Raw genomic sequence first — 19,294 nt, 5'->3', positions numbered from 1 at the left:
CATTCCTGTTGATTAAATCACACCTGCAAAGTTATTTACTGTCAGGGTGATAATGAAGAAAAATATTTACAGTCTTGCCATCTAAGGAGAATGAGCTGATAACAAATGCGGAGTTTGCTGACAGACTTATGTTCTGCATATTGACAAAGCGAAGAGCTCTATAAAGGAAGAAAGCCACTGCCCCAAAAAATGTGCTTGCTTTTAGATGCAGTGTTTCACACTGGATTACCTTTGTAAAGATTTGCCTAATTCTATTACCGTTAGTTATTTTATAGAAGGAAGCAGCCACCTCTTTGTAAACAGTGGCAAACAGCAAATGAGATGTGGTAGTGTGGCACAGAATTCGTGCCAGTACAAAACACCTACGACAGTGTTTTGTACCAGTTAACGCAGCACATACTAAATGCAGCGTTGGGATTTTTGGATTCGTGGCTATATGCCATGTAATCTCGTGTTAAAACAACGGTACCACAAGGGATGTGTGGCAAACCATTGCAAAACCAGCCAGGTTCTTCTGGGTAATCTGTGGGATGTTCATGTAAACAGTCATATCTGATGCAATGATAATTTAGTGAAAAAGTGTTTTCTGTTACTCTTCTTATCATGATGTAAAGTCTCAATGTCTAGTAGTATCTACTAAGAATAATATGAACCTGGTGTATTGCATCAGAAATTCTAGCATTTTGAAGGTAACAGGTATAAGAAGCATAAAGCCTAGCTGACTTACACTGAATTTTCGTTACAATGCAGGAGTATTTTTAAAAGAACCTTCCAGCTTCGTGTAGAACTTGTGTTTTAAACAGTTGTGCATACTTAGACTCATCTTCTAGATTATACAGCCCATGTGTTAGAGCTTCTCCATGAAATTACGAGCTCTGTTGTGCTGTTGTTGTAAAACATATAAGAAAATCTGTATTCAATTTTGAGAAGGACTGCAGATACAAGAATCCTTCAGAAAATGAAGATTCTGCAGTACATTAAATCTGGACTGTCTTTGTGTTCATTTTTCTGGAGAAGATTCTTCTATCCCAGAAACACCTTCCTCTTTCAAGTAGAAGACAAACATTCAGGTTAGCTTGTCTGATAACAATTGGTATCTGGTAAATAAAGATCTTGACCCTTCTGTATATATTCGGTCCAGATTTAATGTATCATAGCACCTTCATGTCCCGAACAACTCCTTTAACTGCGGTAAAACAGATTTTTCTGTGTCCTATAGTACCAGGGTGCCGGAGGCAGTATTTCCACGGTAGGGTCCTATCTGTCAGTAAGTATTAGTGTGTTGTAAGTTTGCTGGGAGAAGTTGTTTGAGTTGGTTAAGGTGTCTGTGAAAACATGGTTGGCAGAAGTTTGTGGTATGTTTGCAGGTCTGATGTGGTGGGTGGCTTCCCGTTGTCACAGCATCAGCGTGATCGGGACTGTGAATGAATCTGAGGAAAGGATACAGTGCAAGGCCACAGTGGCTAGAAAATGGAGTTCTCCTTTGTCCTTGGAGATCAGTGCTGGTGCAATTGGTGGGGTTTGGAGAGCCAAGAGGGACCAGCCAGAAGATGGGCACTTCAGAACGAGCCGAGTCAGTTGTTTTGCTTCTGGATCTTGAGTTTTTGCCTCTAGTGGGAGTTCAGATGCCTATATTTCAGTGTCTTCGTTTTGACCTGAATTTCATACACAATAACTAATCAGACTGATACGAGTCATACATAAGTGTCAGATCTAAAACCTAGGATTCAGAGTCAAAGGCTAAGATTTAACCTTGTGTAAGTGGTGAAGCTCCGTATGGGAAGTGAGGATTGAAGTGTTTTATGGGGAGCTGTTGGCACAGCTGGGGACTGAATTCAATCCTCCTGAATTTCTAATGTGTTAACAAAGAGATCGTTTTCTTTCTGTCTCTTCATTTAGTATTTCTTAGCGCTGATATGTTGTTGTTGCTCAAATCTTCCAAACACAGTAGAGAACTCTGCAAGCTGGGATATGCAGGACAAGGACAACCCCTTGCCCAGTGCTAGATGGAAGGAAAGGCGAAGAAGCAGCGTGATGGTTTAAGGTCATTGTATGAATCTCTTCTGAGTTTTAGAAAAATGAAACAAAGTCAGCCATTTCTAGCCAAAGCTTCTTAGTCATCGTTGTGTACTCATTTCTTAAAGTGGGGTTATGAGTGAAGGAAAGTAACATTCCTGTTGAGGGATCTGCACGCGTAAGCAAGGAAGCAGATTGCTGAAAATTTCTGCTTCTGTAACCAGCCCATACTCTGAATTTTTCATCTTCAGCTATCCTTCATCACCCAAATAGCATGAGGAAATCCTACCAGAACCCTAAGAAAGTCTTTGAAGTAACATATTCTATACATTTGGCCTTTTACTTTCCCTTAGGTGTCCAAATACGACATTAAAATTGATGTTCCGGGTAAAATATTAGATCATTTTAGATAAAATATTGTACCTCAGCCAATTGTTGGTAAATAGATAAGCTAAATAAGATTTTTCTTCCTTCTTTTCTCCTCAGCAATAGTATGTTAATGCTGATAACGTGATTACATAGGCTGTCTGATGCAACACCAGTGATCTTCATGGGATTGGTTTATCTAAAAATTAATTTAAAGGGAAATAATTCATTATCCAGAAACAGTAGAAATACTGCAGAAATTCCTGTAGTCTTGATAATGTGTATTTATGTCTGGACATAAGTTATGTTGTGAAGTCAAAATAAAGACTAATGCATAGCGGTTGCATCACAAGGTACCACATAACAGAATTGGGGATGGGATTCTTGAGGGGAAATGAGCTCTTTCACCCCACAGCAATCAAACTCGGTCTGTTGGCCAGGCTGCTTTTTTCGTACGTTAACGACTGGCCACTGCACTGACTTACTTGTTTGCTCTTGTTTTTCAGAAAAACATGTTAGGCTGAGGGTCCAAAAAACAGATGACAGAGGAGCTGCGATGAGAGCAGAGGTGTTAGGCAAGAGCTGAGCCAGCGCTGCAGCCCCTTGCAGCTGCAGCAGCGACGATGCGTGCGTGGTCGGATGAGGGAGCAGGAGGAAGGGTTGAGCAGGGCTGTTCGGAGGAAAGGGAACCATGGAGCAAAATCACTTAAGAAGTGGCAGGTTTCAGCGTATCATTGCACGGGGAGGTGTCCTTTTTTTATCCCTGTTCCATTTCCATGCCTTGAACCGTGTTACAAGACGGTGCTGAAGGTAAATCATTGCACGGGGAGGTGTCCTTTTTTTAATCCCTGTTCCATTTCCATGCCTTGAACTGTGCTACAAGACGGTGCTGAAGGTACCTGGGATACATTCCTTGTAAGGTCAAATAGGAAAATACGGGTTTGATCCTTAAAATTACACTGACATTGTATTAATTACATTTGTATTTTTGTGATTGTGTCTGTGTGAGACAGCAGTAAGGTTAGAATAAGCTTCATGGCTTTGTTGTGATTAATTCTTATTTTTCCCTTCGTGGCATTGCTGACTAGCTGGACGATGACGCAGAATCAGAGTTCTTACCTCGATTGACTGCAGTGCTTACTGATTAGGTAAAAACTTTGACAAGATGTTACGTTTTGAAAATAGATTACTAGCTATTAAGCTTTCTGAAAAACAGTTGTTAATGAGAAGATATAGTGCAACTTCTGAATGAATGAAAGCAATTTTTTAAAACTCAGCACAAAAATAGTACCAATAATAAAATTGGTCAGGCTTCAGCAGAGTTGCGAGCAAGAGGCAAGTGGTCTCAACACACATCTTGAAGGATTTAGCTATTTAAAGTGTGAAAGTTATTGGTTATTTAATGGCATCTGAATGGAAAACAGATTCCTTGAAACGAATGAAAATATATTATGCGCATACAGAATAACTTGTAGTACAAGTAATGGAAAGATCTGGTTATTAATAACAGGAGTCTGCTTGTTGTATAAACATCGGCTGCCTTAAAATTTCAGAAGTCTTGCAACGGTTTCTGCTTTAGTCAAGTATTCCAGTTTTGTGACATGCTACCGTGATATTTAAAATACTTGAGAGAAGTTGCGTTGCTTTTTTTTTTATACATATGAGCAAATTTCAAGAACTCATACAATCATTCTTGGTCTCTGAATATTTTTCCTATTTGTAAAGACTTTTTGTTTTTGTAGAACACCACACACTATTTCAACTACATTTATAACATACTGTTGGCATACCACAGAATATATCTCAGGGATTTTTTCTATCGTGAGTTCTGAATGCTTTTTGACAGATTACTTCAGTATTTTTTTAATAAATTCAGCTGAACTTAATCAGTTCTGAAACATCCTGCCTAGCTGACTATTAAGTCTTAGCAGATGTAGCGTGAAAATAAGACTCAGTGAATTTTTATCACTCTTAAATGTATTTTAATTTCTTGCAACATATGTCCTTAACAGAGGCAGGTATTGGTTTGTACCTAAGAAGTACAATCTGTTTTTAAAACTCCTTGGGTTGCGTTCAGATATGTAGAACTGATGGGGATCTGGCGGACCCTCGGTGGACGACAGCAGGTGCCAGGAGCACAGGTCAGGCTCCTGCCAAAATCTAACACGCGCTTTAGCCTCACGTTTTCAGTTGTTGGTAACTCCTGCGGTGCCAATGGTTCTGTGCTTTTCCTTAGGCTGATGCTGATTTTTTATTGTATTAGTCATATGATTTATACTTTTTTGAGTAATCTGGATAGAGGCTGATTTTTTTTTTTTTTTTCTCTGCATGTTCTCATCAGAAATGTTACGTTATGGGGGTTTATTTAATATCTAAGGTAGAACGGTGGAGTATCAATCACCTTCCTTCTGGGCAATAATAGCAGTCAAGGTGTGCAGCCAGCAATGGCAAGTGAGAGGAGCTGTCCTTACTTGCCAAACGGTTGGGGTCTCTGGGAGACCTTTGAGAAGTTCCCCTGCTCCCTCTTTGGAAAATGCTGGCATCCATTTCCTAAGGGGGAAACTCCCCGGGTTACGCTCTCCTTTTCACTCCCCAGCCCTGCACCTGCAGTGGGTTATAGCACAGATTGCACTCGGTAGCCTTTCTCATCTACGGGGAAACAAAGGCAAACACCAAGCTCAAAGACTTTTTTCCATGTGTAAAACACACAGGTTTCTCTTGTTAGAGCCACCTGCTCACAGGGCAGTGCCCTCTCTTGGGCTTACCAGCTTCGTTACTGTAGAGGAGGACACGGCCAAGAGCCAACTCTTAGTCATTTAATCAATCTTCCAACGTCATCCAGTCCGCCAGAGCGCTCTGGTCTTCACACCACCGTGCATCATGCTGGCCAGCACCTGCTCATTCTACTGGCTACGTCTTTAGTTAAATAGCTTTCCGCAGACCCAGAAAAGGCTTGTACACCTGGAAGCATAAGGATTTTTCAGCTAATGAAAGATACCACGTTTTCCAGCAAATCCTGCCTTGGTTCTTACCAGATGAAAGGTAGTTCAGCATCGTTACTAGCTCCATGTGCATCCTAATTGGCCATTCTTGGTTCTGGTTAGCTTATCAGTATATAGAAAATGGCAGTATCCTGGGACTTTGCTCACCAAGAGCTATGGTCCTGCCTGGCTTAATAAAAATTAAAAAATAGGCTCCTTGTATGGAATTTGAGTATAAAACGTGGCCAAGCCAGCTGCCGTTTGACTTTATCCAGACTATTTCAGTTGTCTTTCAGAAGAGCTGGCGTTTGAAGTCTTCAGTCCAATACAGCTCATTTTCCCAAGTGCTAGCCTTCTTTTCAAGCCTTGAATTCACGTCCTTTGTGCCAGTACCTCTGATACTGCTGGAACTACTGGGGCACTGGAGTCTGGCTGCTGCATTGGTATTGGCAAGCACTAAGTCAGTCACGTATCCCACCAGAGAAACTGCCAGTTCCAGAAAACAGATGACTTTTGTCTTTTTTTTTTGTTCTTCTCCAAATGTTTTTTGGTTTTGTTTTTGGTTTTCGGGGGAGAAGAATGAGGTGTGTTTGTTCTTAACTGTGGACTGGATCCAAACAGTTGTGAGCCTGACAGAGCAAATGCTTATAATAGAGAATACTAAAATTAGTCATTTTGTCTCCTGTGGATGGACATCTGCTTTTCCATTGGGACTTCATTTATTTGCTGTGTCTGACAGCTACTGAGCAGTCACTTACGCCCGGACATAGCAATTATTTCTTCTCCGTGGATTTTTTGGTGCTAGAGAATGTGAGAGCTCACTTCTGGTTTGCTGTCGCTTTCTTGGGAGAAAATATAAACCCTAATATTCCAAGATTTCATCTGCTTCTCTGGCTTTCTTTGGCAAAAGAGAGCAACTATTTAGCAGAGAAGAGCAACGTTTTTTGTGATGTGTATAGTGATAACGGCGGTCTCTGCTGTTGAAAAAGTAAGAGGGACTTTGAAACCAATATGGTCAATTTAGAAGTACAGTGGGCAACATAAAATTTTCTTTCACTAAAAGAAAGCCATCTATTGTTTGCTTTTAATTTACACCCACTTTGAGAATTGTAAAAAGCTTACTTAAAATTTGATTCAAATTTCAATTCAGTCTCTTTCCTCTGCAGCTAAAATAAATGCTCATTTCAGGAGGACAGTCCCTATTCTTTATGTCCAGTACTGCTGTAAGGAGGAAAAAGGATATCTGCTTAGTCATACCGTTGTAAGAACCCTTGTATTGATTACCACAGCTCGCCTAAGTTAACCTGTAATATCTTGTAATGTGTTTTTAAGGATTTGTATCTTCTGTTAGGGTGATACGTAATGGCTTTGCACTTGTTTTTAGCATTTCATGGCTAAGTATGTAAAAAGTATCATATATATTCTAAAAGTGAGCTCCTATTTTAGCAGTTAAAAAACTTAAAATATAGACCTTTTAGAAATTCTTTGTGCTTCATTTAAAATCATTTGTTACATTGCTTATATTGGAAAACGGTGACACAGCATCTCCTCTGTTGCTTGAAAACTCTTCTGATATCCATCCTAAAATTAATCACCGTCTGTTTAAACCTGCTTACTCGTGTGCCAACATTTCCCTTTACCTAAAATAGTTCTTTTTTTTCTTTTGAATTTTAGCCCCGTGATGCATTATAGATAATTATATTACCACTCAGCGCTGGTCTTGTTAGGTTAAGCAAACCCAAGCTTATTTTTATCTCCTCTGGCTGGGTGAGGCCATCCGTTCCACAGCTTCATGTAGGTAGCTTTATTCCATGCTTTTCTGAATTTGATCTCTTTTTATGAAGCCAGCCTCATTCCCTTGGCTCACAGCACAACCCGCTAGCAATCACTATGGCCTAAGGGATGGAACAAGGGTTGAAGTCAGGCACTTTTTAAATTAATACTGTTGCTGAAACATCTGAATTGTCAAACTGCAGCTTCAGTCAAGGAGAAAAATGATACAAAGCAATGCTCACTGGACCAAAACACTTACCCTCGTTTAGCTTGTGCTTTACTCACAGTGGCTGCATGTGGAACAGCTTCCAGCATCATAGGTGCTTTGGTCCTCACTTGGAGCTCCATGTGTCTGCTAGGCTGAGGGTAGTGCAGCAGAACAAATTATTTTCTGTCTTCTTAGGTGAAGAAAATTTTAATGTAATCATGGAATCGTGATTAAGACAAAGAAAGAGATCTGGCAGAGAACATCCTTTTGGGACATTAAGGGCTTGATGCCCCAAAGTAAGGTATGCCTTTGCACAGGAACAGGAAAAATTGTTCGTTTTTTCAGTCCAAGATTGCTCTTGGAGGAAAAATCATTTTTGTCAGAGAAGATGAGCATGGCAGGAAGGAGACAATGCAGGGATAATTAGAGGCAGTGGGCACAGGATCTCAGTATACTGAAGGCTCCTACAAGTTAAATGAGAAGGTGTTAGTGGGAATTTTGATGTGAAGTGTTATGCTTTTAGATTTGTCTTCTCCGTTATCTTTACTGAACAAATATTTCTGTTCTACTTCTGTTTCGACAGACCTAATACAGTCTTTCCTCTCGTGCTTAATAAGATCAGAATTCTTTAGAAAATCTGAATATAAAATTAAAGCCAGGGTAAAGCTAAATGTGTTTTTGAGTTTTGCTTCATCAGATGATTTGAATTCAGGGGAGAAAGCTTTTTTTCCTGCAGAAATAAGACAATTCTAAAAAAGAATAACTTTTTTTTTTTTTGAAAGAGACTATTGATCTCTTTGTCTAGATTTTTTTTTTTAAATTTCTGCCAAACTTTTTTCTTAGAATGTGAAGAGTTTGAAGTCACAGGGTCAAGGGACAGCTTATCTTTGCTTCTGTTATTTAGTCTTCAAAGGTCACCCCTTAGAGCGGAGGAGGTGTTCTAGTTGGTACATGAGACTTACTTTTCTACTAATAGGGAAGGCTGATGGACCTCGTGTCTTATTTATTATTAAACGTACTATTGGCACCATTTTTTTTTTTTTCTAACTTGCAAATTAACCAAACCGTTTTGGTCACTGCAGTAAGGCATGATTAACATCTGTTTTTAAGCTCTTCTATGATTTCTTACTACTTTAGTTCTCTCTGATATTTTAGGGGAGTTCTTAGACTTTTCATCATTCTGCTCCTCTCTCCATTACCGCCTTATCTTCTGAATAAAGACGATGTTTCAAATTAGGTTTATGTAATTTTCTTCGTTCTTGTGCTCTCAGGAACTTGCCAAAACTAGATTGCTCCGGTTGTCTTTTTGTGTGGCAAAAATAGGATAAACCTTTCTTAGCTTAAAATACAGGAGCATTCTGTTATCACTTACATACCGTTGGAGTCCCTGCTGTAGGAAAACTTCCCAAACATCTGTTAATTGCTATGTGACAGATGATAATGATGTATAAACAAGTCAGACTCAGCAGGGGCTGTTACTGATTTCCTCAGAGCTCCTGTACGTGCTAATAACAGAAAGAGCTAATCTTAAAAGTAGAAAGAAACTCCTGGCTAATTTAAAGGTAAAAGCGAGAATGACGTGGACCATCAACTGAAGGAAAGCAAGTTAACCACTGAAAGGAACTCCGATTAAGCATGAGAAGGAAGAAAGAAAGAAAAGCTAGAGATTGCAATAGTGCCTGAACCTGGGGAGTTACGGAAATAATGAAGTAGGGCTGCACAGGATCAGTAAAATGCCCAAAGCAGTAGGCAGAGTCTTCCGTAGGAAAATTCCCAAACATGGTCATTAGAATGTCCTTATCTCCTCACGGTGGCAACTGGAAAAAGTAATGTCATCACTGGGGTCATCTGCATTAAAATGGTCTTCCTAAAATTTTCATGTAAGATTGCACTTCAGAGCCTTTTAAAGGGAAAAGGTTCCTTCTGGAAATTCTGACATGACAGGATCAGCTTAATTCAGCTCTGAATAGCAATTCCCTTTATCACTAGTCATCCTTGTAATCTCTGGGAATCTAAAATATCTGAAGTTAAGTGCTACAGTACTGCACCTATGCCAAAAGTCTCTTCCCTTAAAATAGCACTTTTATTCTTTTTTTTTTTTCCTTATGCTGATTCACTAATCACTAATGGGAATTAGTTGCAATTATTACAGTTCTGCTGGAAAAGAAAGTGATGCATAAGGTTGTACTAGAATAGACATCCGGTAGTTCAGTTCATCCTTTTAATAAAACTAATTACAAAATGGATGTGTTTCTTTGAGTGTTTATTCACCCTTTTCTTTCAACGGATGATGTCAGGAGAGTTTGGGAGGATGAGGAGCAGATGGATAATATCACCAATTGCAAAAATACAAGTATCTTGAGTAAAACCATAGAATATTAGCAAGTGGATCCAAACAGATCTTGTGTACTTTGTTTAGATTTTCATATGTTTTAGAAGTTCCACTTACCCACATTCAACACAGGTGGTAATTAATTTACTGAAGTATTTTCAAATTTCTAGTAAAGAGGGTCATTTCAACTCTTTTTGTCCTGCTATGAAAATGTATTTGTCATTTCTTCAAGAAAAGTCTCCTGCAAAGCAGAGGTGAGTAGGAGCTAGAGCTGTACCTAGCCCAGGTCAGCCCACGCAGTAACTGAACACCATCTCGTGGGTGTTCGCTTAATCCTTTCATCCCTAAGCAGAATTTATATTGGTTATAATTTAGAAATTAACTGTTCTGTAAATTCAATAGCAATGCCCTCAGACATCTAGTCACTGTAAATTGCATGTTCATGAATGGGGCTTATGTTTGGGAAGATAAGCATAATAAGGTTCTGAATTTTTTTGGCATTTACCATGCTCTGGGCAGGAAGACGAAATATCCCAAGCCTTGAACTTAAACATAGAGCTCTCATTAATGAAATTACCAACATAGAATTGTTTCCTTTCAATGAAATGCCCAAATTTGTTGTTAAATCCAGTACTTAGTGCTCTCATGTCTTGATAAATAAGGCAAAAATGCTGTCTCTTCCTTCATAGATCGTTAGTGAGAATTGAAGCCAGGATACAGTCTTCAACTGCCTAAGAATGTTGTTTGGTTGTCTTCGGTATAAGCAAGGAGGAAAAATCCTAGAACTCTATGGGAAACCTACCAACTGTTGCTTGTATTTGGTGTTAGTATAGGTTACACACCTAAACTGGTCTTTTCCTATTGTGAGGTTGGTCAGGAGACTGTACTAAGTTAGAGAGATGTCTTGTATTCATAGTCCTTCTAGAAACAAATGCCTGCAAGCAGATTCAAAACCCAACTGGGCATGGTCTTGGGCAGCCTGCCCGGACTGACCCTGCTTTTGAGGTTTTTCCAGTTGTCACCGTGAGAAGATAAGGACATTCTAATTACCACGATGATCTCCAGAGCTCCGTTCCAACTTCAGCTATTTTGTGAATGAGATTTTTGAGAAGTCACAATTTCCCTTAACCGCGGGGCAGCCCCACTTCATGGTCTTCCCAGAAGCTTCTCTGAAACTCCTGAGATCAGCTTTTGCAATCACCAGAAAGGTGCGGTTTGTGCTATATTCCCTAGAATTGTTACTACTGGGAAGGAAATAAGAACAATAAGATACTGGAAGGCATGGGTTTAGTCTGTGGAGGATGTAGGGCAGCCCTAAAGGAGTCAAATTCTAGACATTTGATGGAAGGACAAGGCACTAGGAAAATGAAGCAGGAGCAATGATTGCCACCACTGTTAGCATAGTGCAGCGATAGAAATTGGGCATCCTGATGATGAGGTTTCCAGATTTCACATTAGTGGTGCAGAAGAACATCAACCATCTCTCTCTTTTATTTTTTGTTTTTTCTTCCAAAGGTCTGACTAGGGGTTGTTGGGATATGATGAACGGAAGTTTCCCAAACTGATACTTCTAGCAAAATTCCATTGTACTTTTCCAATCAGCTGTCACCTCTTGGAACATTTTTCACAATATTTCTAAGAACTTTTACTGCATGTTGCTGTAGTGGAAGTAAATTAATCTTTAAAAGAAAAATACTGTTTCAACAAAAAAGAAGGCATTAATGATGGTGTAAATAATTTTGATATGTGATAGGGTGAAACAGGAAAAAAAGTGAGCTACTATATAAAATGGATCTAAATAGCTTTTTATATTTACAGGACTCTTGAGAACCAGCTCAATTTATGTGAAATGTCAGTGCTCCCGGTTACTTACCCACTGCAGTAATTTTAATTGGCTTGATGCACTAATATGTCAGCTATTTACTGCTTGGACACAAGTACTGTAAATGCCCTACATCTGAACAGAATTATGGTAACAGGACTGCATTTTTCATGGTGATACCATGAATAACTTCAGTTTTTTCACAAAATATTTCCAGTTTTAATGTTTAAATTACATCAAGTTACTACTTTTTTTTTTTTCTATTCCACTAGGAATAAGCCATGTCAACAGTACCCTGAAGCTTGTACTTGGATGAGTAACTTTAAGGAAAAGCAAACTATTTCATTAAAAAAACAGTTGAATTAATGTGACTATTGTCTTTTGAACCCCAAACTACAGTTTAGTATTAATACTATCTTTCAATGTGCAAACATGTATTTGTGTGCACGTAAACTGGTGAGATAATGCATGAGCAAAAGTATGTTCGGAGCAGTAGGACAAAGTAGGTGACCTGCATGGTGATTTCTGGCCTCATTATCTGTAATTCTTGCATGTTGGAGTGTTCGTTACATATCAAAGTGCAATAAATAAACCATACAGTTACTTCGTGTAATTTGACACAGCTCGATACGATTTGCAGTTCCTGCTTAGGGGATAAATTGGATCAAAACAAGAAGGTGAAAAAGTTTGTCCTCTCTGACACATGCTCTCTTTTTCCTTATTCCAGGGTTAGTAAGGTAGTTTTATGCTAGTGATAAATTCCCACAGAAAGGATGAATTCTTCACCTGGCATCTCAGTTATATTTGCCAGCAAGTGAATTCAATTTGTAATAATTAACGGTCTTTAATATCTTGTGCTTAGTCTTCACTCTACTGTATTTTTTTTACATTTTGTAAGATGCATGAAAAGTAACAGTTTGTCATCGTAGGGAAGATCTTCAGATAAATGGAAGAATACAAATTGTACATGAAGTGGCTGAATGAGATACGGTAGGGATAGTTGCTACAGTGGTGATGGTGGCTTTATATTGAGCACATAAGCTCACATCAAGTCTTATGCAATGAAGTAAGAATCAATTTCTGGTGCTGTTAAGGTGTTGACCTTTTCTTCCTTCATTTTGATTGTGGGATGATTAATTTGCACACATTTTTGTTCTGAATCCAAATTAATATCTGCTTACAATTAAGACGCAATTTGCTCAGGTTGTGCATGCAGTTAGATTTTTAACTGTGTCGTTTCATTGTTCTTGTTCTTACCCTACTTTATTTGTTCTTCTAATTTTTGTTATCTTCTCTAGCCATAAAGTAGATTACAGAGCCCTTAGGCCAAGGGTCATGACTTCTAACACTGTCTAGTAGAGGAACAAAATTAAACCTCTAGTGCTACAAGGCTATCATAATAGTTTTATCTTCATCGGTCGTTAGTACCTTAACCTAGCATGCGCTCTGGCACTACAGTATTTAAAAAACTAGTCTTTGTTAGCAATAGGAGATGACAACATAAAGCATAACGATGGTACAGAAATCATTTCTTCTTTATTTCAGGGTAGGTTCAAAGTTCATCAATAGAACCTTTGAATTGAGTCTTCTTGAAGGCTTAGTCTAGCTTACGCTGTTCTCTTTGCTAGTTGAGACTGACTACCATCTCAGGCTTAATACTAGAAATTTTTCTTCTGACTGCTCTTTGTGGAAGGTCCATGGTTTTGTGGAGATTCAGGAGATACCATCCATCCCAAAAGTCTGAACTGCATAATGTTTTCTGTAGGTTGGCAGGAGTCATTCCCCACCCTTCTGGTCTCCAAAACATGTACTATGGATGCAGCTCCTTCCAGGTAATCTTAATTGTCCTTCATAATACTTTATTGCTCCAATTATGCAGCCACTCGGCCTCTTGAACTGTAGTACACTTTGCCCATGTATCTGATTAAGTTCTTCATAAAGCAGAGAATATGTGTCCTTAGCACTGCTAGCATCCAGCTGATAGACAGGAGGTTGGAAAAAACAGATTGCAGATACAACAGATACAAAAAGCGATCACGGTGTGATTTACCTGGTTGTGTGCAGAAGGATTCATCTGCTCAATTTTAGATACATGAAAGCTGAATGTCAGGTCAGAGCAAGTGATTGTAGCATCTCTTTAAAGTTAATGGAAGGAAAGAGGTAAGTCCAAGGCCTGCATCAGACACCTATCTCAATGTGGGATAAATTGCTCTTTTGCTGTCACTGTTTCTCTCCCATGGCTATAAAGGGAACCTGGGGTCATTAGTCAGGATGAGATTTGTAGGCAGAGATAATATCTTTTATTAGACCAGCTGCTGTAAGTTGGAAAAATTAGACAAGCTTTTGAGCGTATGAGCTCTTCTTCACATCTGAAATAAGAGCGGCAGATTTCAAAGTTAATTATAACCCCTTTTTGGCATATGTCCTTACACCATCATAGTTACAGCAAAGCACCATAGAGATCACTAATGTGTATTTAGGCATCTAATTTTTAGACATCTAAATGAAGCCAGAGGAACCAAGGTGCTTATTTGGGAGTTTAAGGACTTGCATTTCACATGACACATTTTTCCTCTGGCCGCTCCCTCCAGTCCTGAGCTCAGAACCAGCCCAGAGGGCTGACGGCCGCTCCTGCGTGGGAGATGCTTGTCTGGGATCACGCTCTCTGCTTGGCCTCCTGCTGCTTGTGCGTTCCACGGGAAGTCTGAGCTCGCATCACATCCTCCTCTTGCAGCCAGGGGCTGCCGGTACGCGCCCGTTAGACTTTTCTGGTGTTTTGGAAGAAATAACTTTCTGTATGCTATATATCATTGCAGTGCAAGCCTTGTGGTAAGCTTGGAAGTTTGAACCTAATCTCATCTTTTTCTATCTGCCGTTTGGATATGTTATTAGAAAGAGGGCAGGGCTGGGAGCAATCGCTTTCCCTGGGTAATACCTTGGCAGAAGCTGTGCCCCTGCTCTCCCTGCCATCCCCCCCGTGAGGACTGAGCTGCTCGCCTGCTCAATAGCGAGCATCAGAAAATCTGCTTTTACCCTGATACCTTTGGTTATTTTGGAACTCCTGGCACCGCTGAGGACTCAGTCCCACGGTCTCTTTAACGGGTTTTGAAAAATGCCTTATCTTAGTTTTTCACTCTGTTTCAGTTTCCTAAAAGACTGTGTCATGCTTTGATGTTTTCTCCCTGCGTCAGCATCCCACCCTTTTTACCCCAGGCTGCCTTACTCACGGAGAAACCTTCGGTATTGACTGGCTCTGATGCAACTGCTCTTCTGAAATGGAGATTTGCCAGCGCTGGCCTCAGCCCAGCTCTGTATCTTTCTCATTTCCTCAGAGGAACGATTGCTCTAAATAAAGAAGGACGGATGCGAAGCTTGTTTTGTAAAGCACATCAGAAGCTTCTGTTATTGCAAATTGCCTTTTCCACTGGGCATACTTGGATTTTAATTCAGGTGGTTCAATTCACTAATTCATGTGATTGAAATGACTTTTATCAATTATCTTTCAATGGAGCAGGGCACTAGTTCAGTAAAAGCTTTCTAGCTGAAGTAGATTCTTAATTCATTTAAATGGCACGCTCATTTATTATTCAGGTACTGATTTGCCAGGAGCTATCATAGCAATCCGACCACTTGGTTTGTCATGCTGTCAAAAAGCCTTAATTTTTTTTGCTCTCCTTGATTTATCTCCAATATCACCAATATTTCAAAAGGAGGCCTTAAGGAACTAATTACTGGCTTCAATTTTTGCCCTTTGCATTATTGATTTCATTAGCAGTAAGTACTTTATAAATGTATAGAAGAGCTTTAAAGAACTGAGACCATAAATAAGGCAGGTAAACAAAGGACACCTTGTTGAGATAAGGTAGTTGTCCGGTATCGTAAAATATATCTGAGAGAGCTGGGAATGAAATACAAGCTATTGAATTTCAATGGTCTTCTATTTTAGGCTAATTTAAACAAAAATTTTAACAGGATCTCCCCAGGGAAATCAACATACACGCTTCTTATCTAAGCCGGGGCGCAGGGGCAGGATTCCCAGAGTCCAGTTTGTGTGAAAGCTGGCAGCCGGCTAAAACGGAGAAATACAAACTCGTGTTTCAAGGTTGCAGGGTGGGCTCTGCTGTAAAGGCACCGGCATGAGCTGCACACAGTGCGTTTGGTTTTTAAAATACCCCGATCCTCAGATTACAATTGTGCTGAAATCCCATCCAGCTTAAAAGGTTTGTTTCACTCATCGTTTTGCAGAATCAGAGTTGGTTTGATACGTACTTAATGCTATTCTCATCTTAATTTTTCATGAAAAAGCAAATGGTTTCCCAGTACCCCAGTGCAACTTTGAACTTTCCAAGCTTCAGCAAAGATAGCAATGATTGCCATCTAAAATTAAAAAACTGGGAGGGCATTTTTTTTTTTAAACTTCTTTATTACTGTGTCTGTCTGAAATGGAGCTAAAAAGAGATCCTGGTCGAACTGTCTCAGTGACTTTGCTGATAAAAGGGACAGGAGTTTGTTGTCCTCCTAGGACAAGATGCCTATTTTATACTGCTCTCATTTGAAGTTAAGGCTATGGAGAAATATCAAATCAAAAATTATTTTAATTTCTATATTACAAAACTAGAGCAATCCTGCAGACATGTAAAATTATGTTTTCTTGCAGATAGTAGTAACTTCTCTACTTTTGCTCTGGCATTTGATTATTGTTGTTATAATGCTTGATCTTAGTGATTTTGTTCATTCTTTGGCTCTAATCATCTTTTGTCAGATCTAAGCCTTTCCTTAGCTGTACAGGTGTAAAGGGGTGGTACTGAGTGCAAGTGGGTACTTGTTTAATTCAGCCCTTTCCTAATGTTAATCCTAACATTGATGTCAGATCCATTCTACATCTTAGTGTGAAAAACTGATAGATGATGGAAACCCTTCTATTGTAAGACATGTATGTGACAAAATACCCAGGTTTGCCGAGGGCAAATTAAGGCTGACATAGCTGCTCTTGGCAGTGTTTTCTTAATTACAGTTGTCAGCTAACTTTCTTGGCTAAGAGCACAGAATTTGTGTGCTTCTAAGGAGACTCGGTATTCACGCAACTTAAAAAGCTAAAACGGCTTTTTGTCCGTGAAAGGCGTGTCTGTACTTCATTGTTGTTTCATGGATCCGCTATAGATGGTGAAAATTAGGTGATAGCATCTGTAAAATATGTAGAGACCCTTGAAAATACTCACTGTCTTTTAAGCCAGAATTCCATCACTGTCTTGGCAGGTCTGTAGGAAAAAAAAAAAGTTGATTTTCTTCTCGTTCATTCAAGTTCAAAACAATAAAAATTCCAAGTTTCTTTTTCTGATGCCAAACTAGGACTGTTACTATTACAAGCAAGTTTTCTAAAATGTCATTAGTTTACCTGTTAGTAAGAATCTATCAAAGTAAAAGAATAAAACTATAGAAAAGTGCATCATACAGATTTTCTACTTATTAGATGAAATAGTTCCTAATAAGTATAACCATTGCCTCTGTCCCTCAGAGAGAGACTTAGATCATGATATATTTGTAGTCATGTGTCAGGAATGACGGCACGAAGACTTAATTGATAGAAAGAAAGAGGCTTTTTTTTTTGTTTTTTAGTGTCCAAACTGGCTACGAAAACTCTTTATGCCTTTGCAGTGCGTTTTCCGCAAAGAGAAATTAACCTTCTTTTCCTAATTATTGTAGTCAAGGCCTTAAAAGACCTGGTTCCTCAGAGGGCTGCACATTTGATATGGTAGTGTGTGATACTAACAGAGCTTTCCTTGTTGGTGTTTAAAGAAATCTCATTGTTAGGAAGTGAATAAATGGTGAGAATAAACACCAAGAGCTAACTTAGTATTCAAGGAATGTTATGGGTGCTACAATAAAAGTAGCTAATGTTTCCAAGTGAAAAGTGAAGATTTGAGTCTTCACAGGTGATTTTATATGGTGACACTACCAATAGAATATAACTGGATTTAATTCTTAGAAAATACTCAAATAATTATTGGAGGAAATTCATTCTACAGTTTAAATTACTACATTATTTTAAGATTGTATTCTCATACTTTGCACAAATGGCAATATGAAAAATAACACTAGTGTCCCAAATGTAATTTTTTTTTAACAAAAAAAATCTGACCCATGGGTACACATGCTTGCTGACATCTGTATGCCATTTTCATTTGACTAGGTTATTAAAACTTTGATTTAGAAGCCCATTTGAGGAGAGCACCATTAAAAGGCTCCACATTTATTACTCTGCTGTATTTACTACTTAGAAAAGTTGAAATGTCTTTGTTTATCTCTCAATCTGCCCCTCTCCCTCCTGCCTTTTTTCCTTTTTTATTGTAGCAGCTGCCCCTTGTGCAGTCAGGGATGGCAGGGACCGACTCGCACCCACCTCCTTCTGCCCCTTGCCGTGTTCTGGGGTGATGTGACTGTCCTCCTCCTCTTCAGCCACCCAGCGAAGGCTTCCTCTCCTCCTGTAGTCCTTCCAACCACACCAAGATTCCCCAGTCAAGGGTAGCATGAGCACCTCCGTGTCCTTGCTGTGACTGTCTTTTCCTCTCTGAAGGAGGTCGGCCAGCGTGTCAGCATCTGAAATGTCCGCTGGAGGGTGGCCACAGCTGCATGCGAGAGGGCAGATGGTGGTGGCAACCACAGCCACTTCTGTGAGCTCTAGACAGCTGTGGTTGTGACTCTTGGCTGATGGAAAGAGAGTCCATATGGCTACAACAGATTTTCCTTCCCTTTCTTCGTTTCTATCAAGGTAGGGTAATTCTCACTGAGGATATGTTCCCTAAAACTGGGTGACTGAAGTGTTTCAGAGTTACTGTGCTGAATACAACACAAAGAGGAGAAACATGGGTTTAACCAAGTGTAGAACCTCACAGGCTTGGCCAGCTAGTGTCTCGGCTGTAGCTCCCTGTGCTTTCTCCTTGCCTTGCATCAATGATTTGCGCCTTTGCTGTTCCAGCTCACAGAGTTCAGCTTGTCTCCCTTCATCATCCTCATGGATGCTGGCAAAAGGCACTGCCCGACTCACTGCTGCGGTGGCCACTGCCTTCCCAGATGTGATGCTCTTGGGATCACCAGGAGGATGGAATGAGTGGAGCTGCTGTTAACGAGGCTGTATGGCTGGCTTCAATACAGACAACAAGTACGAAGAGCATTTACAGTGAAAAACACTGTGAGATGGTTTTCCCTTTTTTCTTTCAGATACTGTTTTTCACAGACCCTACAGCCTGACTCATTCCCTACTATAAGGCTTCTCGCTATGTGGGTCTCCTAGAGCTGAAAGAGCTGCCTTAATTGAATTCCATGTTGAAATGCACTGTACAGAGGCAATGACATTTCAGAGCTGGGATCTGAATCACTTAATTTGCTAAATAGCTATTCATTAAAATGCTCTGCAGCAGAGAACAGTGTTAAACTGTGGTGTCACATCGCAGTGCTCAGGACTCAGCCTTACTGGAGATAGTGATTTTTTTGCTTCTTCTAGACTGTTATTTGTCTGACTTCTTTTATCTCAGATGAGGTAAAGTAGAGGATTTCATACGTCCTTTGAGCTAGGAGGTATCTATCGATGTAGCTTTATATATGTGTGTGTACGTGGGTGTAAATGTATGTACATGCGGTGCACAAAAATGTATTCATCCACAGTAACAGGTGGTGCTGGCAACACCTGCTGCTGGGGTCACTCAACACTCCCGTATTAAAACCCTAATTTTAGTTGCTTATACCTTTTGTCAAACTGAAACATTTGGGTTGAAATGTAATGTGCCAGGTGTCTGCCT

The 19,294-nt window shown here is 39.7% G+C and overlaps 1 protein-coding gene across 1 annotated transcript in view; it reads left to right on the top strand.

Annotated features, from left to right (window-relative positions):
- LOC104159138 (calcium uptake protein 2, mitochondrial-like) overlaps window positions 1–19,294 on the top strand; it is a gene marked incomplete at both ends in the record, with an annotated part of 40,927 nt that overhangs the window by 3,029 nt on the left and 18,604 nt on the right. The window contains one exon of the mRNA XM_009696961.1: window positions 18,138–18,145. Coding sequence (XP_009695263.1) covers window positions 18,138–18,145 — 8 coding nt within the window. The remainder of the gene's footprint in view (window positions 1–18,137; window positions 18,146–19,294) is intronic.

The sequence above is a fragment of the Cariama cristata genome, unplaced genomic scaffold (assembly GCF_000690535.1).
Source record: "Cariama cristata isolate BGI_N322 unplaced genomic scaffold, ASM69053v1 scaffold16583, whole genome shotgun sequence".
NCBI lineage: Eukaryota > Metazoa > Chordata > Aves > Cariamiformes > Cariamidae > Cariama > Cariama cristata.
The sequence above is the reverse complement of the archived record's forward strand: the minus strand, read 5'-3'. Positions and strand labels throughout refer to the sequence as shown.